Source organism: Sturnira hondurensis, unplaced genomic scaffold (genome assembly GCF_014824575.4).
Source record: "Sturnira hondurensis isolate 20B ecotype Veracruz unplaced genomic scaffold, ASM1482457v3 Scaffold0007217, whole genome shotgun sequence".
Taxonomy (NCBI): domain Eukaryota; kingdom Metazoa; phylum Chordata; class Mammalia; order Chiroptera; family Phyllostomidae; genus Sturnira; species Sturnira hondurensis.
This window is the reverse complement of record NW_028079848.1, coordinates 4,177,128-4,204,135: the sequence shown is the minus strand read 5'-3', so window position 1 is coordinate 4,204,135 and position 27,008 is coordinate 4,177,128. Positions and strand designations below refer to the sequence as shown.

At 62.3% G+C, this 27,008-nt stretch overlaps 1 protein-coding gene across 1 annotated transcript in view; it reads left to right on the top strand.

Annotated features, from left to right (window-relative positions):
- Nucleotides 1–25,910, top strand: part of GPLD1 (glycosylphosphatidylinositol specific phospholipase D1) — a 30,181-nt gene extending 4,271 nt beyond the window's left edge. The window contains exons 4-27 of the mRNA XM_037051372.1: nucleotides 1,829–1,907; nucleotides 2,883–2,980; nucleotides 3,384–3,494; nucleotides 4,220–4,268; nucleotides 4,844–4,898; nucleotides 7,096–7,203; nucleotides 7,429–7,456; nucleotides 7,563–7,702; nucleotides 9,837–9,908; nucleotides 11,300–11,420; nucleotides 13,535–13,674; nucleotides 14,789–14,975; nucleotides 16,798–16,908; nucleotides 17,828–17,902; nucleotides 17,984–18,140; nucleotides 18,530–18,671; nucleotides 19,179–19,284; nucleotides 19,401–19,494; nucleotides 20,992–21,168; nucleotides 21,493–21,653; nucleotides 22,532–22,558; nucleotides 22,683–22,733; nucleotides 24,471–25,375; nucleotides 25,508–25,910. Coding sequence (XP_036907267.1) covers nucleotides 1,829–1,907; nucleotides 2,883–2,980; nucleotides 3,384–3,494; nucleotides 4,220–4,268; nucleotides 4,844–4,898; nucleotides 7,096–7,203; nucleotides 7,429–7,456; nucleotides 7,563–7,702; nucleotides 9,837–9,908; nucleotides 11,300–11,420; nucleotides 13,535–13,674; nucleotides 14,789–14,975; nucleotides 16,798–16,908; nucleotides 17,828–17,902; nucleotides 17,984–18,140; nucleotides 18,530–18,671; nucleotides 19,179–19,284; nucleotides 19,401–19,494; nucleotides 20,992–21,168; nucleotides 21,493–21,653; nucleotides 22,532–22,558; nucleotides 22,683–22,733; nucleotides 24,471–24,557 — 2,376 coding nt within the window. The 3' untranslated portion in view covers nucleotides 24,558–25,375; nucleotides 25,508–25,910. The remainder of the gene's footprint in view (nucleotides 1–1,828; nucleotides 1,908–2,882; nucleotides 2,981–3,383; nucleotides 3,495–4,219; nucleotides 4,269–4,843; nucleotides 4,899–7,095; nucleotides 7,204–7,428; nucleotides 7,457–7,562; nucleotides 7,703–9,836; nucleotides 9,909–11,299; nucleotides 11,421–13,534; nucleotides 13,675–14,788; nucleotides 14,976–16,797; nucleotides 16,909–17,827; nucleotides 17,903–17,983; nucleotides 18,141–18,529; nucleotides 18,672–19,178; nucleotides 19,285–19,400; nucleotides 19,495–20,991; nucleotides 21,169–21,492; nucleotides 21,654–22,531; nucleotides 22,559–22,682; nucleotides 22,734–24,470; nucleotides 25,376–25,507) is intronic.
- The last annotated feature ends 1,098 nt before the right edge of the window (nucleotides 25,911–27,008 follow it).

Here is a 27,008-nt window from a genome sequence, read left to right as displayed (position 1 = left end):
GATTCTGGGGTTTCTTGCGTCAAAACACCCACAGGTGTCTGCTCTTTAAAGACCTTGACTTGCGCTGACCAGACTGGCTCGGGAAGGGTGCGTAAAGCCGGGGGGCCCGTGTGGCAGGGACTGTAAGGACCGAGCAGACCTCCGCTGTGGTCGCCGTAGCCGGAGTCGCTCCCTTCCCGGGAAGCAGTGGAATGCGGTGTGTTGGCCAGGAAGCCGTAGCCCTGCCTACCCGGCTGGTCGGGCCCCCGCCTGCTCCGCCCTCCACACCCCCAAAACAGGTTGTGACTGATTACAAAACCGATAACTCAGGGTGAGGGGAAATTCTCAGGAACCAATGTCCACATTTTACTTTAACCTGTTTTTAAGCACTTTTCTGCATTTATTAGCGCTCACGGATTACACTCTCCTCGCTGTTTTGTAACCGGCTTACCTTTTTCATTTACTGCATTAGAGATGTCTTTCCACGTCAGTGAAGATCCTCAGAATAGTTTTCAACAATTACCTATTTTCCTGTTACCCAAAATGTGCCATAATCAATTCGACCAACTCCCTATGTAATTTTTTTGAGGTAATTTAAAACTGAGGGTTGAAATAGGTAGTTCCCATAAGCCCTTTGTCCGCATTCCCGGAGGTGCTGACCGCTTGTCCCGGTCACCGTTGTGTCCTCTTGATGCACAGTGACCCTCCCAGAGCCACCTTGGTCTGCGTGGTCCTGAGTGGCCTTTGACACGCTGCCCCGTGAGGCTCAAACACGCAGACGGTGCACCGGGGCCGCCCGGCCAGGAAGCCGGCGCTGCAGTGGCCCTGCCCTCCCGCCCCAGCCTCCTCCCCACGTCCCGATGGTCTCGGGACATCCCTCCGGGGCTCCCGGGCCTGGGTCCCCTGTTATGCTTCCTGGTCTGTGCCCTCTGACCTCCGCCAACCTGAAACAGCCCCTCCAGCCCCCGACTTCAGTGACCTTGACATTGCCGGCACCTCTCTAGAACTGAGCTTGGCTCAGCCTGGTGGCGCGTGGGGGTCAGACCCTGCCACAGGTGTTTTTGGTACGCGTGTCGTCACCCGTGGAGGTGATGGTATACCGGGAGGCACCGGGTCACCGTGTGCCGTGGCTGGTGGTGATTTTTATTTCAGCTGCTGTACTTTGTCGGAAACTTCCATTCGGTCCATCCTTAGAGCTCCCACTTCCCGGCCGAGGCGTGCTTTGGTCTGTTGAGCGTGCTGGGCGGTGCTCACTGGGGCATGGGGGGCACCGGGCGGCCCACGGGGGCTTCTGCCCATGGCTGCTCGTCCCTTTGAGCCCCTCCTAGTGCCCACTGTGATCGGAACCTAGGTGTTAGGCTCTGAGACTTGGGGTCTCATTCAAACCCCCTGATCTGGTTGCTGCTTCTGACACGACTCAGCAAGGGGGGCACGTCCACTAGCTGCCAACTGGGGTGGAAGTCAGGGCCCCCCCTTCCCAGGCTAGGAGGGGTGGGACTTGGCCTCTGCTGAGGTCAGAGAGCAGGCAGCCTCCCCTGACACCACCCCAGGGGGGACGGCAGTGGCGCCTGTGCCCTGGGGAAGACGCCTTCGTGGTCTCTCTGACAACCAGGGTCAGTCATGGGGGCAGGACTCAGGGGTGCAAGTCCGGCTCCCCCTCGGCCAGACCTGCTCCAGGGAGGAGGCATCTGCCCCCGGCCCCCCCGGCCTTAGCGCCTCAGCTGGTGGGGAGGGGCCTGAGTGTGTGCTGGATTGCACGTGGATTCTGTTTTCGCGGCCACCCCCACGCCCCCCATCGTCCTGCCAGGAAGGTGCAGCGTCCCCCCAACCACTGTGCTTCTGCCCCCAGCTGCTGCTTGAGCATCGGGATGCGTACCAGGCTGGAGCCGTGTTTCCCGACGCGTTCTACCCCAGCATCTGCGAGAGAGGTGAGACGGGGGTGGGTCCGTGACTCAGTCCCATGTCATGTGGTCCGTGCGACACGCACCCACCGCTTCAGCACAGACGTTCCGAGTTTGTTTCACCGGTTCACCGAATGCCGAGGGGAATTCTGTAATTACAATGACAAGGACAAGGGGCTTCCACAGGGCGGAGCAGCCGTGAGGCCCTGGGTGGGTGGGAGGCCCCGGCCGTCCGCTGCAGGGGAGCGGGCGCCTTGGGGAGTCCGCTGGCCACTCAGGGAAGGGGTGTCAGGAGGGGGGGTGTCTGCCCAGGTGACCCTGGGTTCACACTGTTCTGCACAGGAGTTGTGGGCACTGTCTCTGGGAAAACGCTCAGCAGATCCAGGCCTTAGTTACGACCTGCCCGAAAGTCGTTTTCAGAAACACCAGGGGCCGAGGGTGGGGTGGGGCACTGCCACGTCAGCGACAGACGCAGGAGCCGAGGGACCCGCACGCCGGAACTCCGCCTTCGACTGCCCCCGGGAGTGTGACGCCCCGTGAAGGGTGGGGTACACGGAGCTGGACAGTGGGTGCCGGCCATCTTTGCTGCCCTTCTGTGGGGACGGAGCAGCCCAGGACCCCGCTGGCCCACTCACGTGGTGCTTGGGGCTGGGGCCGTTTCAAACAAGCAGGACACATTCGAGGGCCCGGAAGACGTGGGACCCTGTCTTCCGTCGTGTGAGGGAGGACACAGGATTTAAAACACACAGTTTATCCCCGTAGCTTTAGGGCCCAGGTTGGAAGCCACTTCCAGCCTCTGTGGCGGCCCGGGTGGCAGGAGAGGTGCCGAGAGCCGGCTTAGGGTCCCTTCTGTTTCCTGGCTGTTCCTTCTGGAGACGTCCTTCGACGCCACGGAAGAAACTGCAAGGCCTGAGGGGGCTGTGGGGGGAGGCAGCGCATTGGTGGGGGGGGGACCTGACTGGAGTCTCCTTAAAGCCCCCTGAGCGCTGCTCGTCCCCGCAGGGCACTTCCACGAGGTGTCCGAGGGCACCCACTGGACCCCCTTCCTCAACGCGAGTGTTCATTACATCCGGGAGAACTACCCCCGGCCCTGGGAGAAGGTAGGCAGCCCCCCTCCCCGCCCCCCGTCCCAGAACGTAAAGTCCTCCTGCTGTACCTCCGTTGACCTCGTTCGTAAACACCGCCCTCCCCCACCCCAGGGTCACTGACCGCTGGGCAGGCGGTCAGTGCCAAACACAGCAAGCGGGGCCAGCAGGGGGCTCGTTAGCGCTTGAAGCAGTTCCTTTGAAAAGTCCTGGCTGTGCACTTGGTCGTTTGGGTCCAACACCAAGTGACCTGAGGACACTCCCAAAACAAGTCACAAAGTCCACGGCTTTTGGAAGCAGAGACTAACTTTTCGTTAAGCGTCAGTAATGGAGATGAATTCACACTCCTTAACACGCCCGATGGGGTTAATGTGGAATGACCGACCCCCCCCCCAACTCTGGGTGGCTTCTGCGGCAGGACACGGAGAAGCTGGTCGCCTTCCTGTTTGGAGTCACATCCCACATGGTGGCAGACGTCAGCTGGCACAGCCTGGGCGTCGAGCAGGGGTTCCTGAGGACCATGGCGGCCGTGAGTACCCGTCCCCCAGGTTAGTGACCTCACAGGAGTGGCCCCCCCAAACCCAAGGTCACACAGGGGTCATTCCCAGGGAAAGGGAACATTCAGGTCATCCATGTCTCATGGAAATGAGACTTCTTACCCACCACATGCTTGCTAGGTTTTCATCTTCCGGGGACATTCGTCCACCCGGGCAGAGCAACCGGTGGGCGCTCAAAACCGCAACGGACGTGCTGTGTCACTTTAGTCACAAACAATAGTCGAGAAATTTTATGATTTTTTTTCAGGCTGTGTAGCTCAATAGGGACGCAAGTGCCGGCTACTTGGTTCTGTTTAACAGTAATAGCTCCGCGTGTTTCAGGTTTTATTTCTCGTTTTAATTTTCTGTATGAAAATGCTATATCCCCCAGGGGACGTTGTGGCCTTCCCTGGTGACTAGGCTCCCGGGAGTCCGAGGTCACTCACCGATGCCGACACGGCTCTGCGGGGAGCGTGACTGGGGGCGCAGGGGAGGTGGCAGGGGGCGTCTGCGGGGCTGCATGTGTCCGCAGCGCCTCTCCTGTTGCCGCCCAGCTGCGTGCGTCCCGTCCACCCACAGATGCAGCCGTGGCGTTGCATGTTCCCCGAGCGCTGGGCCGAGCCCTGGGCCGAGCACTGCGCCCCTCTGCCACCCCCCTGCTGGGGCGCCGCAGCCGGGCCCCCCTCCGCCGCGCTCAGACGGTCCTTTCCTTCCTCAGATTGACTTCCACGGCTCCTACTCCGAGGCGCACTCGGCCGGAGACTTCGGTACGTTTTGGCCACACTCTCTTGTGGGCACTCGTGTTCCAGGTGGGGTGCAGTCGCCGCCGCGTTCACCCGTGTGCTTTCTGTCCGACCTGGCGGGCGGCACGGGCCGACCGGTCCTTCCAGGCAGTGGGCGGGCAGCTGTCCTGAAAAGTTGTGTGTTTCTGGTATTTGTAAAAAAAAAAGTCACTTTTATTGGCGTCCGTCCTACCTTCAGAGACACTTTACTTTTACATCAGACAAGTTCGTGAGGGTAGTGTCCACGGATACGTTAACCGAAAATTGGCACACGCCATCTTTTTTCTATAGCAAATTAACTTAAAATATTCAGAGCAGGTGGAGAGTGGCCCCTCTTAAAGTGAAAAGCTTCGGTTATGTGGGTGATTTTTTTTTCTTAATGTGTCTCCAGTGAAGATTTTAGGAGATCGGTGTCCATAAAGACTCACTTGTCCCTAAAACAGCGAACAGAACCCTGTGACAGTGCCGGGAACTGGAGGCTCGGGTGGCACAGACTTGTGTTGAGAGGCTGCTGCCTGTGGTCCCTGACCTGCCCGTGTCCTCGGTTTTTCTCGACACAGGCGGTGACGTGCTGAGCCAGTTCGAGTTTAACTTCAACTACCTCTCGCGGGACTGGTAAGCACGGCGTGCGTGCCGAGGGGCCTCCGGGAGCTGGACCCTTTCTCTTCTGGAAAGTTCCAGAACTTACAGCGAACTCAGGGGTCCTCTGCCTTGTAGATCTTGAAACACGAAACTGCAGGTTAGAATAGTGTAAGTCCGCTCACAGGGCACCTGAGGACAGTTGGCCTTGGCGGCCCTGGGAAGATGGACTTTTGCCAAAAAAAATTTGCAAATTATAGCGAACAGAAAAGATTGTGTATTTATAGAGAAGAAATAATGAGGTGACGCACCACCACCTGGTTGGAGCAGCAGATCGTCACGTGTCTCGGGAGCTGCAGACCAGACGGTCTGTCTGCCTGTCCTCAGTCAGGCCCATGGAACCACGACCCAGAGAAACTCACTTAAAGAGTCTCCCTATGACGCGGGTGTTTTCGATTTCTCCTCCTAACTCTTGTCATTGTGCTGCGTGAGAGCTTGCAGGTGTGTTGTTAGCAACATTCACGTTTCAGAGTCTTGTGTCTGCTGGCAAACTGAGCCTTTCTCACGTGGCTGCGGCCTTCTCTCTAACCGTGCGTGCTGCCTGCGCGCCGGCCTGTCCGGTGTTACGGTGGCTCCTTGCTGGTCGCCTGGCATTGTGTTTGTTTTCTTTCAATGTTTGCTAAGCTCTCAGAGGCCCCTGGTCTGTCCCCCCAGCGCCAGGGCGTGGAGGGCCGATGGGAGCAGTGCCTGCAGAGCCCAGGGTGGGAAGAGGCTCAGGGCACGGCTGGTGCCCACACCTGTGCCAGGTCCAGCTGCCTCAGAACAAGGCAGGCCCAGGGCCAGTGAGTCACTCACAGGGCACCCGAGGCCGGGTGGCCTGGGGTGGCCCTGGGAAGATGAGGTGACAGCAGCAGCGTGGGGGGTCCCTCTAATGCCACACATGGTGCCGTCTGAGCAGGGTCCGACGCCCATTTCCAACGGCGCATCATGGGGTCTGGTCCTGCTTTGGTCCTACTACGGAGGCGGGAGTGGAACCGAGTTCTGCAGAGGCCTGACTCCGCCCCCTCTGGCCCGGGCCCTCATTCAGCTACACCTCACCCTGCGGCTTCTGTGAGTCCAGGGCGACCCAGATGCAGGACTCTGCCGTGGCTGCCAGGCCAGGGCGGGTGCCCCTCTCTGCGATGCCCAGAGGAGCACAGGCGGTGCTTTGCCGCCCTTGTTCGTGGGTGGGGTCTGCTTCTGGCCAGCACTCACACCGGAGGTGTTGGCTTTGAGGCAGCCTACTCGGGGGCGCCCACGTTGGTCGCTTCCCGCCTCCTGTCTCCTGCACAGCACACAGCCACCAGAGCTCCGCCAGGTCCCCGGGGTGGCAGGGCCTCGGGGCAGAAGCTGGCTCTCCCCCTCGAGTTTCTCTCAGAGTTTCCAGGTTCACTTTGTTTTGGGTCTTTGTAAATCTTTAACTTTCTCCCTAGCTTGGTGATTCACATAGAAAAATGTTTGTTATTTTGTCTGGCCTTTGAGCTATTTTCATTGGAAGGACTGTCCCTGTGCTTTTGTGAAAATAAAAACCGGACGTCAGTAGGCCCTGCGCTAAGTCCCAGTTCCACTGGCTGTGATTTCTGGCCAAGGGCTTCGCCATGACGGCGGGAGGCGCCCCCACTCAGGTCTGTGATGGCCGCGGGGTGCCGCTGCTCCCCCCCTTCCTCCGAGGAAGCACCTCGTGTCCATGCCGGCGCCTGACTGGGAATTCTTTCTGCTGCCTCGCGCCGTGCATGGTAAAGGCAGGATGTCGGCACGAGCAGCCGCTCTGGGTGTTTTTACAATGGCAATGCTTGAGACTAATTGAACTGGACAGAATGAAGACGCTGTCCAGTGCTCCCAGGCTCTGGGATCACAGGTCCCAGAACCCCACGTCCCTGGTCCCTTCTACACTCTCCAGTGTCCTGCTTCGGACCTTCACAGACACGTGTTCAAGACCCCAGGGTTTGCTCCGCCACGTGGGCCAACTAACTCCTCCGTGCCGGCCTCCTGTCTGTGGCCGGGGGCGGGGGCGCTGTCACAGCACAGGCCCCTCGGATGTGGGCCTTGGGAGGGGCACGTGGGACCCTGTGGGGAGCCCTTGGCGAGGCGTGGGCCCTCAGTGCGCGAGGGGCAACTGGCCACCAAGGTCACGGCGGCTGGTGCCGGCTCTCCGCATCACCCGACTCTTCCTCCTTCCCGCTGCTCTCCTCAGGTATGTGCCCGTGGAGGACCTCCTCGGGATTTACCAGAAGCTCTACGGCCGAGCGGCCATCACCAGAAACGCCATCGTGGACTGCACCTACCTCCAGTTCCTGGAGATGTGAGTGAGGCCGCGGGAAGCTCGTGCCGATCCCGCTGCTCACGGTCTAGGGGCTCTGCCTGGAGAGTGGGTTTCGGTCTCTGGACTTTGCGGCTCAGTGGACACATGTCGGGACAGTGGACACACTCACAGGACAGTGGACACATGTCGGCGGGGGGTTTCCTTGGTGTTTGCCTCGTTCTTTGGGGGAGCCGCAACTCACGGCCCCCTGTCGCTGTGTTGCAGGTACGGCGAGATGCTGGCCGTTTCCAAGGTAATGGCCTTGGTCCTCCGAGCCCGCACGGGAAGGGCCGCAGACGTCCCGGGAGAAGCGCCTGCCTCGCTCACTTAGGTCCCGGTTTTCCTCCTCTCTGCCGCAGCTGTACCCCACTTTCTCCCGCAAGTCCCCGTTTCTGGTGGAACAATTCCAAGAGTACTTCCTTGGCGGGCTGGACGACATGGCCTTTTGGTCCACCAACATCTACCGCCTGACCAGCTACATGTTGGAGAACGGGACCAGGTGACCCCTGCCGTTGCCGCTCCGCCCTGCCAGCTGTCCCCAGCAGCACTCTCGGGGACTCTGCTGAGAGAGGAGAAGCGGGGTCTCCCAGAGGGCCTGTCTTGTTCCCATTGGAGGAACCAGCGCTCGGCCAGCCCCCACGGGGTTAGGTTTGCCGACGTCCCTGCAGTTTCAGGGGCTGAGAGGCAGGCGTTGCAGAGCCTGTGGTCTTGAGAGGCCGCTGGGTGTCCACCGGACACTTAGCCCCGCCTGCTCCACCAGGGAGAAGCCTGCAGCTGGAGGGCCAGCTCCCCGCCCTCAGCAGCCCCACTGGCCCTGCAACCCTTTTCGGGGGCTGCAAAGCGTTCGTCAGCCCACCCAACCCGGCACAGGAGAGTGACGAACGCGTGGTAAAGCCTGGGCTCTGTTGGCATTTGGTGTGTAGCCCAGAGGGGGCCGGTCACGCTCCAGCCCCTTGCTCTTCCCAGCATGCCCTGGGTGTGAACCGGAGACTCAGACAGCAGGAGGCCAGGGAAACAGGGTCATTGTCCCACTTCCCGCTGCACTTGGCCTTCGGGCTCTCCCAGAGCCTCCTCAACGTCGGGGGGAGCCAAGGGGCCTCATGGGGCACCTTTCCAACGTGGTGTGGAGTGTGCAGCCCCTTCCGCGCGGCTGCCACAGCAGGACTGGCCGGGGAGCAGCGAGGGGCAGGTGGACAGCGTGAGCTGCAGCCGTGGCAGCTGGGTCCGAAGCAGACGGAGAGGGGCAGGCAGGCAGCAGGGTCCACGGGCAGGGGTGCCCCCCGCGGCTGTTCCAGGAAGGAGCGGGCGGGGTCGGGGTTCATAGGTCGGAGTGGCTGCGTGGGTGCGGCTCTGGGAGGTCACACCCTACGGATGCTCTTTGCCCTCCACTGTGAGAAGTCCCACGACCTTGACCATTACCGTGTGCTGTGTGGATGTGGAACAGTTCCGTCCGATGGTGGGTTGGCCGTGAGCCTGGGAAGTCCTCAGTGAGCCGCCCTTGGGTGGAGACGAACAACCCACGGTGTCATTTTTAATAGTGAAGTTCACCGCCAGTAAGACTAGAGCCCTGGGTTTTTGGGTGCTCACAAGCAGTTGGGAGATGGGCTCTGGGGTTCCAGGGAACTGCCCCCCACCCCCAGCCCCATGCATCATCCCCACGCAGCGGAGCCTCCCAGGCTCAGTATCCTCCTCTGTGAGTGGGGCCATGAGAGCAGGTCCCCCTCTGGGGCGCTGTTGGCTGAGGGAGGGAGGTCACTCTCCCTGAGATGCCTGACTCGTGTCACTGTGTCCCCAGCAGGCCGGGGTTCAGCGGGCCGTGAGTGTCAGCTCTGGGTATTAGCTCTGGCGTCACCGGGAGGAGGGATCCGGTGGACGGGGAGGGGGAGTGACCTGCGTTTGCCGGCTCTGTAAAGCCCGCACCCAACGACCCCGAAGCGGGAACACAGCCGTGGTGCTGGCTTGTGGTTCGGTTGTCCCAGTGCTCGGAGACGTGCGACTGGGCCTCGTTCTTTGCTCCGGAGGAAGCGAGTGAGAAGGAGGAGATCTCTGTCTCTGGGCCCTCGCCCTGATACGTCGAGGTAGAAAGTTTCGTGAATCGCTTGCATTTTACACACACGAGGAAACACTCAGAATTTATGGACCTGGCACGGGAAATGTGGAGGAGGAGGCAAAGACAGACGCACCTTTGTGACAGAAAAGAAAAATGTTTTCACGTCACAGCCACTAAGAGTGGGTTATCTTCCAAAGCAAATTGCCGCCGCCACAAAGATGTGTTTTCCTAAGGCCGTGGCGAACGGATGGTGGTCGCAGTCTCATCCAGACCCCGGCTGACACCACGAGCACTTGCCACGTCCCACTTGGTTGTGAGGGCGGCAGCGTCCTGGTGGCGAAGGAACAGGGAGTGGGGACAAGTCTTCCTCTGGCAGGAAGCTGTCCCAAAGCCCCGGGCCCCACCGGCTGCTCCTTCCACCAGCCCTGGCCCCCGCACCTCAGTCTGAGTCAGCTGACTCGGGGATAGTGACAGCTGCGAGCCTGGGTGGCCGTGGGGCAGGGCCACCTGTGTCATTGTGAGACCCCTCAGCCCCGCCGCCCCCATCTGGAGAGATGCCTGACTCATGTCACTGTGTCCCCAGGGACTGCCACCTGCCTGAAAACCCAATGTTCATCTCCTGCGACAGCCAGCAGAACTGGACTCGCCAGAACAGGTGAGCGTTCCAGGACAGGCCACAGAACCAGGAGCTGGCCCGGCAGGCGCTTGGCAGATGTGGAAAGGTAACCGTAGACAGACAGACAGACAGACAGGTGGAGAGCAGTTCGTGTGCCAGGCCTGCCTTGACAGCGGTGGACGTTAAGCAGGTCGCCGGAGGCGGGATTGCGTGTGGATTGTGCGCGAGAGTGGGTATTTGGTCACGAGTGTCAGTGAGCTGCTCCGTCAGCGTGCGTAGTCGTGCATGGTGTCATCACTGTCGCCCTAACCGTCCTCTCTCGTGAACTTGACCCGGACTTCACTCTGGAAAGGCAGTTCCTGGGGAGGCCGTGTCTGAGGCGGCAGTTCGAGGGCCCAACACGTGTGCTGGGAGGAGGTGTCGTAACCCTGTCAGTGCCCTTGGGGACACGTTGCTGCAGGTCTGAGGGGACGATGGGGTCGGGGAGAGATGAGCAAATGGGAGGGGGTGGGGACTGGAGCCGTGTAGCCCGCAGGGCAGAGCCCAGTGCACCAGTGGCCGCACGGAGGTTGTACAGGTTCCCCAACTGTAAAAATCGGAGTCCAGGGGTTGGCGCACGCGTGGTGAATGGGACAGGGCCCTGCTCCCGCCAGAGCCCTCCCATGTGACAGGGGACCAGTGCCAGTCACTCTGAGATGGGACGTGGTGTGTCCTCACCCAGGCACAGGGGAGCTTTTTGGAGAAGTGGGGTCTCAGCCGAGACATTCCAGGAACAGGAGGTGGGTGCTCAGCAGAGGGCTTCGCAAGGGAGGCCCCGAGTGAGAGAGGCTAGGGCTCTGTGGTTGGCAAGGCCCCGCGGTTCCGTTCACTGGAACTGCTGTCATGGAACCCAGTGCCTTCACGTTGGGCTCACGGCCTCCTGTTTGTCAGGGTCCAACCCCGGTCTCAGGTTGGCCCTTCCAGTGTTCCTGCCACCGGCTCCCATGTCAGTCTTTCCGGGGCCTGTCCAGCCCCTCGAGGCGTCAGGCTGGAGGGCGGGTTAGAATGCACACACGTGAAAATGTCCTTCATTGCACGCTGATTGAAGGTGCGTCAGCGCGCCCCCGCCAGCCTCCCCGGCGGCTGCCCCCGAGTTCTTGTCCGTGCATGAAATCCCGAGGCGTCTTTGCTGCTTCAGTGGCCTGAGAGGAAGCCAGATCTGTGCGCTAGCGATCCGAGGCTGCAAGCAGTGAACTCTGGGCGCGTGTTCACTGAAAGGTCTTGGGGAGCCCGGGAGGTTTCTCTACACCACTGCTCCTTGGCGTTGGCATTCCGTCAGCTTTCGGGGGTTCCGGCTTTCTGGGCTCTCCCCCGTGACTGACTGGGGCACAGCCTGTGGCTCGGTCACTTGTCTCGGTCTTAGCCACTCAGCTTTTCTCTCTTCCCGGCAGCTCACACGTGCAGAAAAGTGACTTTCATAGGAATCTGACGGCAACCCTAACCAGAGAGACCAGGAAAAACATAAAGCACACCAAGCGAGGGGTGGTCTTCAGCGTGGACTCCTGGACCTCGGTAAGCGTGTTCCGCTCTTCACGGAGAAGGGGCCCGTGGCCTCCTGCGGTCCCCGCTTCTGTGGCTCTGTTGGCCGTGTGGTCACTCCCGGACTCGGCCCCCAAATCTGGTCTGTGGCATGTCCCGAGATGCGATTCCTGATCTGGGGCCTTTGGCAAGCCCGGTGGAGCCCCGGGTGACCCTGGGCCAGTCCTGCTTTGTCCCTTGTGTGAAGTGCGTCAGCAGGATCGCGGGCTCCCCATGCAGTGCCCCGGGACTCTTGGCGTACCTGATGTGCCCAAGGTCACCGGTAGGTGACAGACTCTGCGGGGGACAGAATTGAAAGGGAAATAGACTGACCTTTAAACAGCTTCAATCTAATGGGGCTGATAAATTAAAAATTAACCATGTGTGAGTGGGGATTTGAGGGACTTGGCCTCCGAGATGAACATTGTGTCCCTGCTATCAGAGGAGGCTTCGTGGAGGAGGTGGCATTTGCGTTAGGCCTTGAATGGCAGATAGTATTTCCTCTGTGCACGGGGACTGCTGGCAGTAGGTTAGGAAAGTTCCAGGGTCTCAGGAACCCGAGTGGTCTCATTTGCCTGGGACACAAGGCGCTGTGAGAGGGAGGGTGGGAGGCACAGAGGTGCCGGGCTGTGGATGGCGCCCGACGGCCAGAGAACGCTGTAGGCGCACTGAGTGGTGCGGGAGCCAGGCCAGGGCCTGGACAGGGCCGATGTTGTGGTGTGTGGCCCATGGGGCCACTAAGAACCTGGCAGTCACACCTCCCAGGGCCTCATCCTTGGTTTAGCATTCTACCGCCCCCGCCTTGAAATTCTCAAGCAAGGGCCTCGGGTCCCCATCCCACGGGTGTCGTCTTGACTTGCAGTTTGTCCGTCCGTCTCCAGTGCGAACGGGAAAGCTGTGGGAGGGAAGGACGTTGCGTTCCCGAGGCCCAGCGTGGGGCCCGGTGCATGGCGGGAGCCTCGTGACGGTTTCCTGGGTGAATCGGAGCCCAAGCCAGGCAGGCTGAGGACCGGCCAACCCCAGGTCACTTGCCAGAGGCTTGGCGTGGGGACACGGAGGCGCAGTCACTGCCTGGGCGGCTGGCGCCCCTGCACTGCTGTCCTGGCTCTGAGCCGGCTGCCTGGGGGCTGCGGGGGCTCTTGTTGGTCTGGCCACCCCTGAGTGGGCGCGGGGCTCTGCCCGCTGAACTTGGGCGGATCCAGTACTTGTCCACAGCAGTCTGCACCTGCGTCTCTACAGTGACCATGCTAAGAACAACGAAGCATTGCAAGTNTTGCGTTCCCGAGGCCCAGCGTGGGGCCCGGTGCATGGCGGGAGCCTCGTGACGGTTTCCTGGGTGAATCGGAGCCCAAGCCAGGCAGGCTGAGGACCGGCCAACCCCAGGTCACTTGCCAGAGGGCTTGGCGTGGGGACACGGAGGCGCAGTCACTGCCTGGGCGGCTGGCGCCCCTGCACTGCTGTCCTGGCTCTGAGCCGGCTGCCTGGGGGCCGCGGGGGCTCTTGTTGGTCCGGCCACCCCTGAGTGGGCGCGGGGCTCTGCCCCCCGAACTTGGGCGGATCCAGTACTTGTCCACAGCAGTCTGCACCTGCGTCTCTACAGTGACCATGCTAAGAACAACGAAGCATTGCAAGTTGGGGGGCTTGTCCCCCAAATTCTCTCACATGAAAAGGGCACACATATGCAAATGTAATTACAGCCCAGGTGGAATGTACTGGTCTTTTAGGAAACCATGGGTCCACAAACAATGGTTTTCTGCCTTGCCTACTGCCAGTCACTGCCGGTGGGCCTGACTTGGTCGGCCGGGGTCAACTCCAGGTGAACTCTTCCCCGCTGGACCAACACCAGGGCAGTGACGGCTGTCGCTCAATGCCTGTCGGTGGGGGGGAGGCATTGTCACCCCTCACGGCCTGTCTCAGGCGATCTTGCCTGGTGACAGGTGCAGACAGCATCCTCTTTGGCGCCTGTGGAAACGAGTTTCCTGTGCACCTCGGTCCAGAGCTCCGGCGGGCTGGGGGCCGGGGAGCTCGGTGGGGCCAGGGGCTCGGTGGGGCAGAGGGGTGGGGGGCCGGGCCGCACCCTCACCTGACCGTCTCGGCCTCTGCTCCAGGACTCCCTGTCTGTCATGTACCAGACTCTGGAGAGGAACCTGCGGACGATCTTCACAGGCAGCTCCCAGCAGCCCCTGAAACACGTGTCCAGCCCCCTGGCGTCTTACTTCCTGTCACGTCCCTACGCGAGGCTTGGCTGGTAGGTGCGAGTCCAGCTCCGAGTTCGCGTCACTGTGTCATTTGACCAGTGCAGCGAGTGGCGCCTGTTAGCACCCGGTTTCCAGTCGGTTCACCGTCCACAGAAACGCTAACTCGGCTAAGTCCGTGTGGGGATGAAACCACCTCCGCAACGTCTGTCATCGGCTTCAACCGCCTCACCAGACCACTCAACCCTGAAGTGCGAGGTCCTGGAGGACGTGTCAAGTGTCAGTCCTTGGGGACAGTGACGTCAGGAGGGGAAAAGCAGGCAGTGGGGGGCTTGGAGGGCCAGACAGGTCCTCTCGACGGCAGAAACCCACCCTGGGCCCTCGGAGGTGACAGGGGCGGCTCTGAAGGTTTCGAAATGCCTTCTTTAAACGACACACGGCCCGTCCAAGTGACACTGCATTTCCTCTTGGGGTCCCTCCTGTGTCTGCCCCGGGCCCCAGGAGTGGCAGGTGGTGCTGGCTTCCTTGTGGACAGTGGTGGCCTTCCAGAACATTACATAAGGAGGCCCCGGCCGGCCTGGGCTGGGCGGGGCTGGCGGCCACCCTGGGGGCCGGCAGCTCCTTCCTGGCCTCGCTGGTGGGCATCCTGCCCCCAGAACGCAGGGAACAGCAGCGCCATCGTGTGGCCAGTAAGAACTAGGACAGCTGAGTGATTCCGGAGTTTCCAGGCCGACAGAGGCATTCTGGTCACCGAGTCTCGCTTACAAATGGCCATGCGTGGAACAGTGGCCTCCGTGTGTCCCGGCTCCGGGCAGGCTCTCAGCTGGGGTGGGGGTCAAGGACCACTTCCCACAGCTCGTCTCCGGCAGACAGACGGCCTGGGCCGCTCTGCCTGGGTCTGCAGAAGGGTGTGCCACCGGGGTGCTCGGCAGGGCCCAGAGGCCTGGGCTTGTCCGGCATTGTGGTCGGTTGGTCGGTGGCTTTCTCCTTGGTGAGCGGGGCTGACTCGCACACAGAGCGGGACCCCAGACTCGAACACGCGCAGTGGCCAGGGGGAACAGCAAACCGGGAGGGGCGCTCCAGTGTGGGGCGCTAGGCGGAGGGGACGAGACCGTCTCACCGGGGGCTGGACGGACACTGCGATGGGAGCTCTTTTTGTTCCTGCAGGGTGATGACCTCAGCCGACCTCAACCAGGACGGGCATGGAGACCTGCTGGTGGGGGCCCCGGGCTACAGCCGCCCCGGCCACGTCCACGTGGGCCGTGTGTACCTCATCTACGGCAGCGACCTGGGCCTGCCCCCCATCGACCTGGACCTGGACAAGGAGGCCCACGGGGTCCTGGAGGGCTCCCAGGTGAGCACACTCGTACTTCCCAGCCCCTGCCCCAGGGCCAGGAGCGACAGTGGCACAGAGAGGGTGACAGCCAGGGCCAACTTCAAGTGGCACTTCCCATGGAAAGCGTGACTGTAACACTGCTGTCTGCCGCTGAGGTTCAGTCTGACACTGTACACACACACACCCCAGAAGTGCTCTGAGTGGCCAGGGCGGCTGTGATGTCCTGGTAATGGGAAGCCACCTGTGTTTTCTCATGTGACGGTTGTATTTCGGGTGAGTTGTGGCAGCAGATTCTCAGGAGTGGGAGAGCGCAGGGTCCTGGCTCACGTCTCACGTAATCGCAGTGCTGGTCAGAATGGAGGCCTGCGCTGGTCCAGACTCTGTGTGGGACTCACTGCTCTAGGGGGTTGGCCCCACTGCACAGCCAGGGGGACAGGACGGGGGACAGTCCAGGTGACCCGCAGGGAGGTGTATGAGTGGCGGGGGGAGCACCGGGGCCTGGAGGCGTTCCTTGGGACATCACTGGCACAAGCTGGGCAGGCAGAGCCCGCCGTCACAGGTGACAGACTCCGGTGGCGCCGTGCGCTCCCTGGGTCAAGCCCTAGGAGGAGAAGGGACCTGGGTTTGGGTCACATTGGGGTCCCTGTCCCAGGCCGGCTGAAACCTCCTGCTTTGGCTTCAGTGCTGGGGACACAAAATAAAACAGGGCCTGGTCCTGACTGTGACAAGTGTGGTGGTTTCTGATCTAATTCAGGGTCCCATGCAGGGAGCCCTGGGTCTGCCAGGAATGAGTGAGCTGACTGGCCAGAGGGTGAGGTCACACCCCCCAAAGGGACCTTTTCTGGAAGCTTCTGATGCCACATGAGGAAGTTCCACAATAACTGTGCCCACTCCTGTGCTCTGTGACGTTGGCACCAGCGTCACACTGCCGTGAGCTGCAGTGTGACGGGCATGGAGACCTGCTGGTGGGGGCCCAGCAGGGCCCCGTGGACGCTCAGCTGGGCAGCCCCCAGGGCGAGGGAGGAGGCCCCGAGCCCTGTCCCCGGGACCCCGGATGACCCAAAAGGAGGCCGAAGATGGCATGGGCGGGGCTGGGAACTGCACTCGGGCCCTGCTCTCAGCCTTTCTGTGACCTTGTCCGTGAAATTTGGAGGGAGAGCCCAGGCCTTGACCTGTTTCAGGTCGCTTCTCTAGGAATGACTGACCAACCAGCAGGGGCTTGTTGGTGGGGAGGGGACGTGTCCTCAGCTGTTGTCCCCACCGGCCCCACAGGCTCCGTCCCCGGAGAACCCTTTCTAGCTTATCAGTTCCCGCTGTGCTCATGGCCCAGTTGCACACAGTATGGCGCGCCTGGCCGACTGGGAGCCCGCAGGCCCCGGGCACGTGCGTCTGGCACCTCGTTCGAGCCTCAGCCTCTGAGTCACTCGCTGTGTCAGCCAATTCCAGACAGCAGGAGAAAGATCTAGAAAACCCGCCTCGGAAGAAAACTGTCCCCAAACAACGGAGTTTCCATCTGTAAGCCACGGACGTGGGGATGATAAGGACGCCTCAGTCCCCATGGTGCATTTAGAGTAGCGTGCAGGACAGTGTCCCCGATAGAACTTTCTGGAACTGCAGGAACGGTCCAGGCTGTGCCGTTGGCGTGGGAGCCTCTGTGCGCACCGGCGCTGCCTGTGGGAAATGTGGGTGGAGCGGCTGCCTGTCGTGGGTGTGCTTCATGGGGACACGCAGTTCTGTTCCCGAGCCCACAGGTGACGGCGGCCCAGGCCTGTCCCCTCCCGGGGTCTCAGTGGTACTGTCAGAGCTGCGACTCAGCCCAGGGGTCACCGTGTCTCTTTAGCCCGCAGGTCGCTTTGGCTCGGCCTTGGCCGTGCTGGACTTTAACAAGGACGGCGTGCCTGACCTGGCCGTGGGCGCCCCCTCGGTGGGCTCGGCCCAGCTCACATACAAAGTAAGGCGGGCGGTGGGGGGAGGGGCGGGGTGGGGGATGGGAGAAGCCCCAGGGGCAGCCAGGGCTGGGCGGGGCCTCCACAGAGAGCAGACAGGGGGCCGGGCACAGCGTCTGGGGAGGGTGACCTTGGGCCCCCTTCAGGTCCCCGAGGTGACCTCAGTTGCCCGGCGGCGCATGTTCCCGCCTCCCCAGCCTCGGGTTGTCCTCGAGGTGTCCCACACCCAGCAAGCCTGTTGCTCTCCCCGGTGCGTTGAGTGGCATTGAAGGTGACGAGTTCCAGGTGCTCATAGCTTTCGGCCACCCCGGCAGAGGGGCTCCGGGTGCTGTCCTGTCTGGCACAGACCCCGGCCCCTCCTCACACTCCCTCCCTCCCGTGAACCACGCCATCCCCCAACCTGCAGGAGTGAAGGCACGTGTTGCTGGGGTGCAGTCATGTGACCCGGGCAGGACCCTCTGCCGTCCTCCCACCTGGGATCCCACCTGTCACAGCTGCCTCCCGGCGGCGGTGTCCTGACAGCCATCTGTCCCCTTTCCAGGAGGACAGAGAGGGTCCTGTCACTGCTCCTGATGGGGTGGGGACAGTGGGGAAGGTTCGTGGCCCCGCCCAGCAGGCCTGGCAGGCAGCCAGGGCCCCCTGGGTTGCTCTTATACAAGGTGCCCGGGGGCGGAGCCAGAGCCCGAGGGGGTCGTGAGTGGGGGGCAGGGTCTCCCCACTGCTCAACAGAGCAAGGCCCTGGGGGTCAGTGGCAGACGCTCCTCTGTGCTGGGGCTCAGGGGCCTCGGGGCGGAGACGCCTAGCAGGGTGGTGTGTCAGCCCCGGGGCCGCTGCCTATGGGTGTCGCAGGGGAGGGGACTGACTGCGGCCCTCTCGTGCTGGGCTGTGCCGACCTCACCGCCTCCCCGGTTTGTCCTGGCCCAGGGCGCAGTGTACGTCTACTTCGGCTCCCGGGAGGGAAGACTGTCGCCGTCCCCCAATGTCACCATCTCTTGTCAGGTACGTGGTCCCCCAGCCCCCACCAGGTGCAGGCGCCCCAGCCCCTCCGGGAGGGTGCACGAGGTCTCCGTCTCCCCTCAGGACACGCACTGTAACCTGGGCTGGACGCTCCTGGCCGCCGACGTGAACGCAGATGGCGAACCCGACCTGGTGGCCGGCTCCCCCTTCGCGCCGGGCGGAGGGAAGCAGAGGGGCCTGGTGGCCGCGTTCCATTCCCGCCCCGGCCGCAGCAGCAGAGGTAGCAGTCTGGTCCCTGGACTTCTGCATCCCCGTCACCTTCTGTCCTCCTCGTGTCCCTTACACTGGATTTCCTGGTGCCCCGCCACGGGTGTCCTGTAGGGTGACGCGGTCAGAGTCAGTGCTCAGGCTGATCTGCGGGTCCAGACCCATCTTCATCTCCCTATGACAGGGCAGGGACCCCTCAGCACCCCGGATGCTCTCAGCGTCCGGGATGGGGCTCTCAGTAGCATCGTCATGCCCAGGAATTGAGCTTTGGAAACTTCTCACGTGATCTGCGGGGCCCAGGGAGGGGCATCTGGGAGTTCTGGCAAACACCCCGCCGGTGAGCCTGTCAGCCACGGCCTCTCCCCTCCTGGGTAAAGCAAGCGACACCCCCTTCTTGTGCAGCGAACCTGACCGTGGCGGCGGCCGACTGGCTGGTGAGGGGCGAGGAGGACTTCGCCTGGCTGGGGTACTCCCTCCACGGTGTCATCGTGGACAACAGGACGCTGCTATTGGTGGGGAGCCCCACCTGGAAGAACGCCAGCAGGTGGGTGGGCACGGACAGGCCCCTGCCCCCCGACAGGCGAGGCTCAGGGTGACGGGCTAAGCAGTCCTGTCCCACAAGGGAAAGCTAAGGCTCTGGGGCAGGGGTGCAGATTCCCCGGAAACTTTCGGGGGCTGCCCCAGGGAAGGCCACCGACTCTCCCCACGCCCTGGAGCCGGGCGTCCAGGGTTGAGGTGTCTGTAGAGCTGGTTTCTGCAGAGGCCTCTCTCCCGGGCGGCAGATGGCCGCCTCCTCCCTGCGACCTCTCTGCTGGTCCCCAGGATCAGTCCCTCCTTCCCCTCCTCATAAGGTCACCAGGCGGGCTGGGTTGGGTGCCCCTAGGTTTGCTGCCAGCGAGGGCACAACGGCAGGTCTGCACCTGAGGGCCCGGCACTGGGTTCCCTCTGAAAGCCCCTCCCCACCCCATGCCCCTGGTCGGGTGAGGACACGTGTGGGGACCGGCTCCTGACCCTGTGCCCACCGACACTCTATCCGCTGCCCGCCCTCCAGCCTGGGCTTCTGGTCTCGCACGCACGTCAAGCAGCAGAGCCTCGGACGGGTGTACGGCTACTTCCCACCGCGCTGTCAGAGCTGGTTCACCATCTCCGGGGACAAGGTGGGGTGGCCGCCCGCCCTCTCCTGCCCTCCCCCACCCCGACCCCCTCCCGAGGACGGGGACGCCCAGGGCACGGACGTGGTCTGAGCTGCACTTTGGTTTGTCCCGTCTCTCAGGCGATGGGGAAGCTGGGCACCTCCTTGTCCAGCGGCCACGTGGTGATGAACGGGACCCGGAAGCCGGTGCTGCTGGTCGGGGCCCCGACGCACGGTAGGTCCTGCAGCCCCTGGCCTGTCCCCCGGGGGGCGGGGTATGGACCTGGGGCCAGTCCGACCTGGGCTTGCACGCTTCCCCTCTCACGACTACCCGGCTGTGTGGCCTTTCAGAAGGCACTTGCCCTCCCTGAGGGGTAGAGTCACCATCTGCTGAGGACAGACGGTGACCCCTCCCTGCAGCCACACAGGAGGGAAGCTGGTGTGTCTGGCCCCCTCTCCCGGCCGGGGCTGGAGGCCCCAGACGTCTCTCGCATCAGAACCCAGACTGGGGGCTGAAGGGCCTGCTGTGGGCGGAGCCCGAAGGAGAAGCCACCGCCACCTCCCTGTGGCTGGGTGGGGATGGGGACAGAGCGCTCCAGCTGCTGCTGTGTGGTGGCCTGGGAGCTCAGGTCCCTAATGGAAGTGTGACAGGGAGGGAGTGAGGCTTTCTTCCAGGTCCCCGGCTCTGGACCTGCGGGGTTTCACGCAGCGTGTGACGGTGGCGCCCGGGGTGGCTGGGGCCAGGGCAGGCGCGGTGCCTCCCGTGAAAGCGCCGGGTGCCAAGTTTCACAGCAGCGTCCGTCCCCACGTTGTCCCAGGCTGCTGGCTCAGCTGGCATCAGGTCTGGTTCACCATTGGCTGCTGTGAGATGAAGGGCGGCGGGAGGTTGTTCCTGACAAATCAGCCCTCTGTTCCCCCGCAGCCCCGACAGGTGCCGACATCGGTGCCACCAAAGAGGGCCACCCGCCCGCCCGCTGCCCTTGTTTTGGGGAAGGTGCCGGTTTCTGGCATCAAACCTGTTCCAGACGAGTGTGTCTGTAGGCCAACATCTCAGTAGCCCTGTTTGAAACCGTCCGATAAGCCGTGTGTTCAGGAAACACGTACTCGGCCCTGTGCCGCCCCAGGGATGCCCGAAGCGCACAGTGCTGCTGACCTGGTCTTGTCGCTGTGGAGGGACAGCCTGACACAGGGGATGTGCGAGGGAGCCTGTGGTGGCACGAGGCAGGCGGGGGGCAGTGAGGGGGCCAGGTGGGAGTGGCAGGCTTCCTGGAGGAGGGGACATCTGAGCCAAATGCCACAGGACAAGCTGTGGTTGGCTGGCAGGGGCGGTTGGTTCCAGGCAGGCCGCACAGGGTGTGGTGGAAGTTCGTGATGGGTGAGATAGGGCGGCGGTCCGGAGCAAGGCTGGAGTTGGGACACCACCCAAAGGGCTGGGGTCAGGGCAGGGACACAGGCGGTTTGGGACTTAGGAAAGGAGGTGGTGTGGCAGGCGTCCTGGAGGTCTGGCAGGAAGGAGGGGCAGCTGTCTGGCGGTGTCACTGAGCTGACGGTGCCGGGTCTCGGAGCCCCAGCCCCTGCGCCTCCCTAACCACCGCGCCTGACCGGCTCTGCTGCCGCGGGACCTGCGTCCCTCACGGACGGAAACCCCATGCGGGAGCGGGAACCTATCAATGCTCTATGTCCTGCCGTCACACGTGGGAGCAGAGGCCCTGACCTGTGTGGTTCATTTCAGACGACGTGTCCAAGATGGCCTTCCTGACCATGACCTTGCACCAAGGGGGAGCCACTCGGATGTACGAGCTGACCCCCGACTTCCAGCCGTCCCTGCTCAGCAGCTTCAGCGGGGACCGCCGCTTCTCTCGCTTTGGGGGCGCGCTGCACCTGAGCGACCTGGACGAGGACGGCGTGGGTAGGAAAGGGACCGTGGATCCGCCAGGCGTTGAGCCCCGTCCTGAGCTGGGTTGGTGAGGCTCTGCCCTCGCCACTGAGCCCTCGTGGCCCAAGGGCCTAGAGGCAGAGTCAGGTGGGACCAGCACCGGGTGTCACGAGGCAGCTGTCCTTCTCGGGGATGACGGCAGAGCCCCCACCTACTGATCAGGCGGGAAGCCAAAGCCTTGATTGTCAGGGCAGAGTGGCCCTGAGATGACCCGTGGGAGGCGGGGCAGGAGGGGCCGAGGGACGCGGGGAGGGGGCAGGGAGCAGCCTGACCCCCCTCTGCTGGTCTTGCTCGCAGATGACATCATCGTGGCGGCCCCCCTAAGGATAGCAGACATGACCTCTGGGCTGATCGGGGGAGAGGACGGCCGCGTTTACATCTACAACGGCAAACACACCATGTTTGGCGACGTGACAGGCAAATGCAAGTCCTGGATGTCGCCGTGTCCGGAGGAGAAGGTAGCGTTCTCGCACACACTGCCGCCACTGGGCCCCTCGTTTCTGCGGGAACCAGGTTCCAGCATCCGCAGCCCTTGGCTGCGTGTTGCAGGCCTGGCCGCAGCACTGGCCCGCAGGTCCGGTCCGGTCCAGTCAGACCCGGGGTCACAGCGACCTCGGTCACGGCTGCCACTGCCCAGCCACGAGCCCATGGCAGCCTCGTCCACTCCCACCCGTGTCCTGCTTCACCGCGTCCTTTCCTGGACCTGAAACACTGGGCCATCGTTTTCAAATTTAAAAATAGGTTTTTGTCCACTTTTCAAGTGAAAAAATCATTATAAAATTCTTAGAAAATACAAGACAGTATGAAGAAAATGCAAAATCATCTACCCAGAATCCCACTCCGCAGAGATAACGCCTGTTAGCGTAGAGTTTTGCTCTGGGAACTTGATACACTGAACCTGCGTCAAAGCCACTGAGCCGGTGTTAGTCCCCTTCACAGACGAGACACTGGGGACACGGGTGGAGTGGCCCCCGTCACCTGCTAGGAGGCAGCAGGCCCGGGACTCAAGGAGGCTGGCGCCCGGTGTGGGCCTTTAACAACAGCTCACACGGCCTGCAGTTCCACACATGACTTTGCCTCACAGTTTTCACCACCCACTCCACCGGAGTCCCGCTCCGTGCCTCCCTGTGCGCCGCACTGCGCAGCGTGCTCGCCGGCCGTTGGGTCTTCTGAGCTAAAGTCCTCAGTGGAATTTCTGCTGTCAGGGTGCACGCACAGAGTTAAGGCATCTGCAGAAACGCAGACGCGGGGGGCAAGGGTGTAGACTGGCTGTGAGAAGCCCCCCCACGGGCTGAGATGAGGCCAACAGGCTCCCTTTCTCACCATTTTCCTTCAGGCTCAGCACGTGCTCACCTCTCCGGAAGTAAGTGCCTCCGGAAGGAAGGAAGAGAAACTGCACAGACGGCCTTTTCGTCTTATTTCAAGCTGATCAAATGTTACGGGGGTGTCTTTCTGGGGCCATTGTAACCCCAGACTCTGTCCCACAGGCAAGCTCAAGGTTTGGGAGCTCCGTGGTCACTGTCCGGTCGAAGGACAAGGTGGGTCCCCAGCTGTGCTTCTGACATCTGTCTGTTCCAGGGCTGGGACTTGGGACGTTCTCCTTTTGTTTGCATTTTTTTTTAAGATTGTATTTTTAGAGGGAGGGTAAAGGAGAGAGAAAGAGAGGGAGGGAAACATCAATGCGTGGTTGCCTCTCGCGCACCTCCTACTGGGACCTGGCCCACAACCCAGACTCGTGCCCTGACTGGGAATTGAACCGGTGACCCTTTGGTTCACAGGCCAGTGCTCAGTCCGCTGAGCCACACCAGCCAGGGCCATTTTGTACCTATTTCTGATTTTTTCACTTGAAAAGTAGAAGAGCACACACACTAACAGCACAGACAGGGCCGTGGTTCCGGGAGCAGCCCCCGTGACCCTGCAGTGCCACCCCGAGCAGCAGGCCGGGCACGTGCAGCTCAGGTCGGCTCCTCGGGCGGCCCCTTCCTGTCCAGCCCACCAGCCAGAAATGGTCCCTCCATGCGTGAGTGACGGAAAAGCAGGGGACTCGGTGTTGCCATCCACGGGTCTCACTGGGCCCCGGGCCGTCCAGCTGCTCCGAGACTCTGTCCCCTGAGCCTCAGGTGCGTGCTGTTGAGCGCCTGGGCTGGCACCTCGGTGTGAGGTGCTGTGTGACCCGGGGACAGATGGACACACACCCACCTCCATGTCACCGGCCGCCTTCCGTGGCTCCTTCCACATAGGTGCATGTGCACACACAGCTCAGGGCTCTGCCGGGAAGAATTTGTCCAGACACAGCGTTTCACGGTGTCTCCTGGGCCCTCGCCCCCGTGGGTGTCCCCTCACTGCCTCCTGCCTTCCCGTCACAGGCGGTGCTGTGGTGAGCGTTCTCGTTCGGCGGGTCTGTGCGATTGTGCAGACGCCCTTTGCTGCATCCCAGGGTGCAGGCACTCTGAATGCTCACACTAGTGGGTGCAGACGACCACAGGGCTCTGGTCGGACCCCACTGAACCAGCGCCCACGCGCCTGTTTGGGGAGAGGACAGGGCAGGGGCCGAGCCAGCGTCTGTGCAGCTGAAGAGAAGTGAGATTCTGCCCGTGGGACGTGAAAGAAAAGGAAGGCCATCGCCAACCCTCACGGGCGTGCACCCGGCTGAGAACGGCACTCAGCTCGCCCCCTAGCGGCCAACTCTGCACATGGCCGCGGCTCCACCCCCGGGAGGAGCGGGCCGCCCAGTAACCCAAATCCAGCGCTAGGTACAAGCGATGGATGGTGGTTTTCGCAAACGGTCTGGTCCTAGGACTACTTTGTGTCCCAAGCTTGGCTTCCATTTAAATTTTACTCATGTCCCCCAAACCAGAGAGTATCAAGAACTCACGTGCACATTCCCCACTCCCCCCCTCCCCACACACACACATCCATCCACGCTGACTCCCACCAGCTGAGGAGGGCACACACAGCCACAGTCCCTACCTCTTCGGGCGAGGCTGGGGGCAGGGAGGCGCTCAGAGCCCCCAGGACAGGTGCGACTCAGCCCTGCCGCCTTCCTGTGGTCGGGAGGGGAACCAGGCCCGGCCCTCACTGGAGCAGTGCTTCGGGCACCTCGGGTCGGGCTGGGGCAGGGCAGGGACAGAGTGTGAGGGGCAGGGTCACCCTGGGCCCAGGTGTGACAGGCAGTGCGGTCCCTGCTGCAGGCGCTGAGTTGCGCCCGCACCTTCCTTGTGTTTCTTCTGTCTGCGGGGACAGTCTGATGACTAATGCCAGCTGTGTCTCCACAGAACCAAGTTGTCGTGGCTGCCGGAAGGAGCTCCTTGGGCGCCCGGCTCTCGGGGGCCGTGCACGTCTACAGCCTCCGCTCAGACTGACGCTCTGCCCACGGCCTTGCCCGCATGCCTCTGTCGCTGAGGCGTCCCTGGGTGGGTGGGGGGGGCGTTCTCACAGACAAAGGGCACATCCCCTGAGCCTCGGTGGACCCTGCGAGGAGGCGAGGCTCCTGGGAGGGCAGACACGCACAGCTGGACTGTCGGGACGACACAGGCTGCCCTCCCACACTGTCACTCATGCCCCTAGGCTGCCCTCCCCCCGCTTCTTCTGCAGCTAACCTGTCCTACTCGCTGCCCGGGCTTGACTCGTGCGGCCTGCTGTCCCTCTGGCTCCCGTGTGGAGGAACACCTCTGCCCACGGCTCCCCCTAAAGCGTCCTTCGAAGGTGGTGACCCCTCCCATCAAAGGCAGGCAGGGAGCACAGGGAATGGGGAAAGTCACAGGGGAGCAGGCTGGTGAGGAGCACAGGGTCGCTGGCGAGCAGCTCAGTCCCGTCTTCCTGTGGGTGCCTGCCTTCTCCACGGGGCACGTAGTGAAGGGTCAGCCTAGAAACCAAACATCCCTGTCACCTGCTTCTGGAGAGGTGGCTGTGCTGACAGGTGATGAGCCAAGGGACGCCCCCAACCCCGGGTTTCAGACCTGGCGGCAGGTGAACTGGTGCCCGTGGTCCTGTGGCTTCAGGGAAGAGCCTCCGAGACACAGCAGGAAGGGGCAGGGGCGCGAGGAAGTGACATTCTGGGGACAGCAGTCTAGCTGAGGAGGGTGGGGACTCGAGGGTCCGGGAGGCGCTAACGGGCAGGCGAGCGTGCATGGGTAGCCGGGCCGGCGTGTCCCCGGTGGCTGTGCAGACAGTGCACACGGTGCCAGGTGGCTCGGTCTCCCCGGGGTGCTGGTGACCAGGATGTTTACTTTGGGGGGACCGGGGCTCCTCGGCTGTTTGCAGGTGAGAGTTGAGAGGTTTGGTGCGGACACGCGGCCAGCATGTGCTTCAGGGAAGGTGTCACCCAGGACGCAGACGCCGCCCCGCCCCACAGCTGCACGTCACACTGCGCCAGCTGACAGGCGTGTTCACACGTGCCCATTCTTTACTGGGGGTTAATTTTCCTTGATGCCTGAATGTACCAGAGAACAAGCGCCCGGTGGGGGAGGTTTACCTGGAAGCAAGTTTCTCACGGGAGTTACAGGACTTCACATTTAGTCCCCCGACCCCCTTTCACACACGATGTCCCTGGTACTCCGGTCAGCCTGCGCGACAGAGCCAACACAGGCCAGGCCAATGTCTGTCCCAGTAGGTGGGTTACATTTTCACTAAGTGTCACCTGTAATTCTAAGCATTGATTCTGAATGAAAATATGCTATACTTTTCTTCATTAACACAAATCTGAACTCGTACAATGCACCGCAAAATTTCCTTTATTTCAAGACATCGGATCGCGTTTTCCTATATTTGCAATTTCTCTCTATGCAACTGTCTTCAAGGCCAGAGGATGGGCACCACCTGGGGCACCGGCTCACGCAGGCCTAGTGGGCGGGCTGTGCATGGGGGGGGGGGCGGTGTGTGTGGGGGATGTGAGCTGGGCAGACGGAGGTGGGGGCGCCCGCGCGTATTACTCAGGTCCTACGCCTGAAGTGTGAGTTTGCGACTGCAGCTCCTGAGCGGCTCTGCACAGCCGGGAGCACCTGCCCACAGGGAGTAGCCCTCGGCGCTGTAGTGCAGCGGTTCCCAGAGCCAGCTGAGGTGAGGCCGTGGGAGGGCACCTGAAAGGCACCCCTGTGTCTGAGGCCTCCGCACCCAGCTCCTGGGCGCCCTGCGTGTGTGCACGGCACCTGGACGGGGCCGCCCGCCGCCCCCCTAACCGAGCCCCTGGTTTTGTGTCACCCACTTTCAAAGGGCAGGTGGTGCTGTGTTTCATTCAGAACTTATACCCACCAAACTCGGTGCACACCGGGCATGGGCTCCACCGTTGGAACTTTAGCTGGGCTCGAGCCTCTCATGTCAGTGAGTCCGTGTCAGACTCGTGAGGTAGGTGCCTGGTTTTCCTGGTCTTGCCGAGACACAGCCACTTTACCCACAGCTACAAACCGATGCTGGGAGGAAAAGCCCAGACCCGCTGTGTGACCAACTGCAGTCACGCTGAGTTCGGCGTGCTGGGCGGCCAGTGCTGTCGCGGTTGAGTGGTAGTTACCGTTGCAGTCACATGGCCACACCCAGCAGCAGTGTGCCCTGTGCAATCTGCTGTCCCCCAGACTCGAGGTGCCGGACGGTGCCGCCAGCCCCAGCCCAGGCCCCCAGCTTCCCCTCGTGGCTGCTCAGGGCCACAGCAGAGTGCGGGCAACCCTGCCTGTTCTCACATCAGCTACAGGAACGGCCTTTTTATTCCTGTCACCAGCCCCCTGGTCAAGGGCCCCAGCACCACCTCCTCTGACAGCACCTAAGGCTGTTGGCGCCCCCCACTGCGGCTGGGCTGGGGAGGACAGCCACACTGAGACTGG